General features: G+C 43.8%; 1 protein-coding gene across 1 annotated transcript in view; it reads right to left on the bottom strand.

The window, feature by feature from the left end:
• Positions 1-2036: 2036 nt before the first annotated feature.
• clcn6 (chloride channel 6) overlaps positions 2037-3525 on the bottom strand; it is a 28864-nt gene continuing 27375 nt past the window's right edge. The window contains 3 exon segments of the mRNA XM_032519875.1: positions 2037-2655; positions 2711-2826; positions 3312-3437. Of these exon segments, the coding sequence (XP_032375766.1) occupies positions 2746-2826; positions 3312-3437 (207 nt within the window). The 3' untranslated portion in view covers positions 2037-2655; positions 2711-2745.

Here is a 3525-nt window from a genome sequence, read left to right as displayed (position 1 = left end):
CCAATGTGAGGAGAGTAGCATACAAGATGCTAACGAGAGACTTCTGTAACGTCAACACAGTAAAGATGGACCTACTTAACCAAGTTGGTTCACTGCTAGCTTAGCTACAAGTTAGCATCAAACACAACAAAGGCTGTCAGTTGAATGGTGTTTTGAGCTAACGTTAGCAACCAAACAACAATAGCTAAAATCTGCCCGATGTGAGTGGAGTGCAGATGTGAGTGGAGTGCAGATGTGAGTCGTGCATGCTCAGATTTAAACGGTTTACGGCATAACGGTCATACTGAAATTTGTAAAATCCATGAAATAATAAAGTTTTCTCATTACAAACAACAACAGAAGATGGAAATCCTTTCAGAAACGTTGTAGCTATCTATGATAGCTTGATGCTAACGTTAGCTCAAAACACCATTCAACTGACAGCCTTTGTTGTGTTTGATGCTAACGTGTAGCTAAGCTAGCAGTGAACCAACTTGGTTAAGTAGGTCCATTTTTACTGTGTTGACGTTACAGAAGTCTCTTGTTAGCATCTTAGATGCTAACTCCTTGTCGCAAAGTGACGCATGCGCGACTCACATCGTGAGCAGTGACAAACGCTGCGTTCGCAAACGTACGTCTCGTACGTCTGGCCCTCTGTGTCCAACATCAAATGCCCCGTCACCAAACTCCTCCTCCAACCCCGGAGGCGTGGTTCGGTCGCAGCCGTGAGGGGGTGTCGGCCTGCGTCAGCGCATATTCTCCAGTTAATTACAGAGTCAACAAAAACATAGAGACAACAGTCAAAAAGTAAAAGTGCTACAGTGACAACGACCATAAAGCAAAACATTTGCAAGTGATGTATTTCACTTTGGTAGTTTTTTTTCTTCTTTTTTTTTCTACTTTTTCAACCTAACGCGTCTTATTCTGAAGGCGGAGTCATGCTTCCGCGTGGGTGCACCAACACCCGTATGTAGAGGTTAACGCACCGGGGGCGCTGGTTCGACTCCGCCCTGCGGCCCTTTGCTGCATGTCCTTCCTCCTTCTCGTTCCCCTTTCATTTCTTCATCTGTCCTGTCATTAAAGGCCTAAAAATGCCCAAAACAATCATCTTAACCCTCATGTTGTCCTCGGGTCAAATTGACCCATTTTTAAAAAAAATTTAATATCAGGAACTTGGGTTTCTTTCAACCAAATTGCTTAAAAATAACATGGATGCCATACGATGTTCTTCAGGTAAAATGAATGATTACTTTCACCGAATTTTGGTTGTTTTGTTGAATTTTTATGGTATTTTAAAAAAGTGACCAAAACCTTGGAAGAAATGACAAAAAAGAGAGACAAAAAGCGTTAAAAAAAACCCAAAAACATCAGAAAAAGCAAAAGATGATGGCTGATGGGAAGACAACACAAGGGTTAGAAAAAAAAAAAAATTGTAAAATAAATTATGTAACTATTGTTCAAGGACACGTCCGTCGCTTGGTAGACGCCCCAAAATTAATGAAAGTAGAGATTTGTACTTGGCAAAGAGCGTTGGAATCAATCATGTTATTTTGGGGAATTATAAAGAACATTGATACAGGACAACATGGGGACGACATGAAGACAACATGAGGTCAACATAAAGTCAACATGAGGTCAACATGAGGACAACAAGAGGTCAACATGAAGACAACATGAGGACATCATGAGGACATCACGAGGACAACATGAGGGCAACATGAGGACAACATGAGGACATCATGAGGACAACATGAGGACAACATGAGGACAACATGAAGACATCATGAGGAAAACATGAGGGCAACATGAGGACATCATGAGGGCAACATGAGGACATCATGAGGGCAACATGAGGACATCATGAGGACATCATGAGGACAACATGAGGACAACATGAGGACAACATGAGGACATCATGAGGACATCATGAGGGCATCATGAGGGCAACATGAGGACATCATGAGGGCAACATGAGGGCAACATGAGGACATCATGAGGGCAACATGAGGACATCATGAGGACATCATGAGGGCAACATGGGGACAACATGAGGAAAACATGAGGGCAACATGAGGAAAACATGAGGGCAACATGAGGACATCATGAGGGCAACATGAGGACAACATGAGGACAACATGAGGGCAACATGAGGACAACATGAAGACATCATGAGGACAACATGAGGGTTAACCTCTGAGAAGCCTGTCTGAACTTGTGTCTCGAGGGGGGGCCGATATAATATAATGTAACATGTAAAATGGTCCCCGTAGTTCAAAAACTCACGACTTTTTTGAGAACGCACGTTACTCCGTTGGATCCTAACGTAAAACAGCCGCTAGCAGTTTAAAAAAAGACGCTAAGTGTGAACGTAGCCTGAAACGGTTTTGTCTTGTCGGGAATAGTTGGTCTGAACTGGACTTCAAAGACACGGTGAGTAACGAGCAATGGAGAAAAAACAGGAAATGCGCTAAGAATTTTGAATCCGAACAGATAGTTACGCGTTAAAAATCTCATCTTTGAAGTATCCGTCCTGCCGGGGACGTGCGTGTAAACGTTGCCATTGACGAAATCAGAATTAAAATGAAGGAATGTCACTGGAGACGTGTCTTCCCTATCGTACCACAGGTAAGCTGTGCATGCTGAGAGGAATGGACAGAGACCATGTTCAGGGTCAGGCTCCGGGGTCCTGGCTCTGGGATCCAGGCTCCGGCTCCAGGCCCTGGGCTCCGGCCTGGTGGGCCCCGGGCTCCGGGATCCACATCCGGGTCAAATGGTGATGCAGTGCTGCCGCAGTTTGGCCACGAGGAACTCGTGGGTTAAATTGTGTCTCGTGATTATTCCAACAATCTGAAAAAGATGTCAGATAATAAACAAGATTTTATTTGGGGTTTCTCTCGTGTGTCATGATCAAAACATTGACCTTATATTTATATTTATTTATTTAATTTATTTATTTGTACTGTTTGTTGATCAGCAGCGGGGAAATTACAATGTACACACTGTTTTCTTAGTAATCACTACACACAGGCCTGACACACACACACACACACACACACACACACACACACACACACACACACACACACACACACACACACACACAACACACACACACACACACACACACACACACACACACACACACACACACACACACACACACACAGGACCAACTTCAAAGATAGTTGTTCACATGAGTCATTTACACACCAATGCCTGGTAAAAAATAGGTAAAACAAAAGCATGAAATTACCCTTTAAAAAGAACACTCTGGGGGAATTTAAACCTTTTCATCATTTTGGAAACACAAACCCTTTTGGACGACTACTTACTTCTCCGACAGCGTTAACAACGGGCAGGTGTCGCAGGCCCATGGTCCTGAACAGGTTGAACACCTGGGAGATGTGTGTGTTGGGCGACACCGTGTAGGGACACGGGTTCATGTAGGGGGTGACATCCTGGAAAACACCGGGAACGTCACGGTTACACTCACTCACTATCGTCACTCACAGGACATATGAGAAAAAAAGACTGATCAAGTTGAAA

The sequence above is a fragment of the Etheostoma spectabile genome, chromosome 7 (genome assembly GCF_008692095.1).
Source record: "Etheostoma spectabile isolate EspeVRDwgs_2016 chromosome 7, UIUC_Espe_1.0, whole genome shotgun sequence".
In the NCBI taxonomy this organism is placed as follows: domain Eukaryota; kingdom Metazoa; phylum Chordata; class Actinopteri; order Perciformes; family Percidae; genus Etheostoma; species Etheostoma spectabile.
Note: the sequence above shows the minus strand (reverse complement) of the source record. Positions and strands in the feature narration are given on the sequence as shown.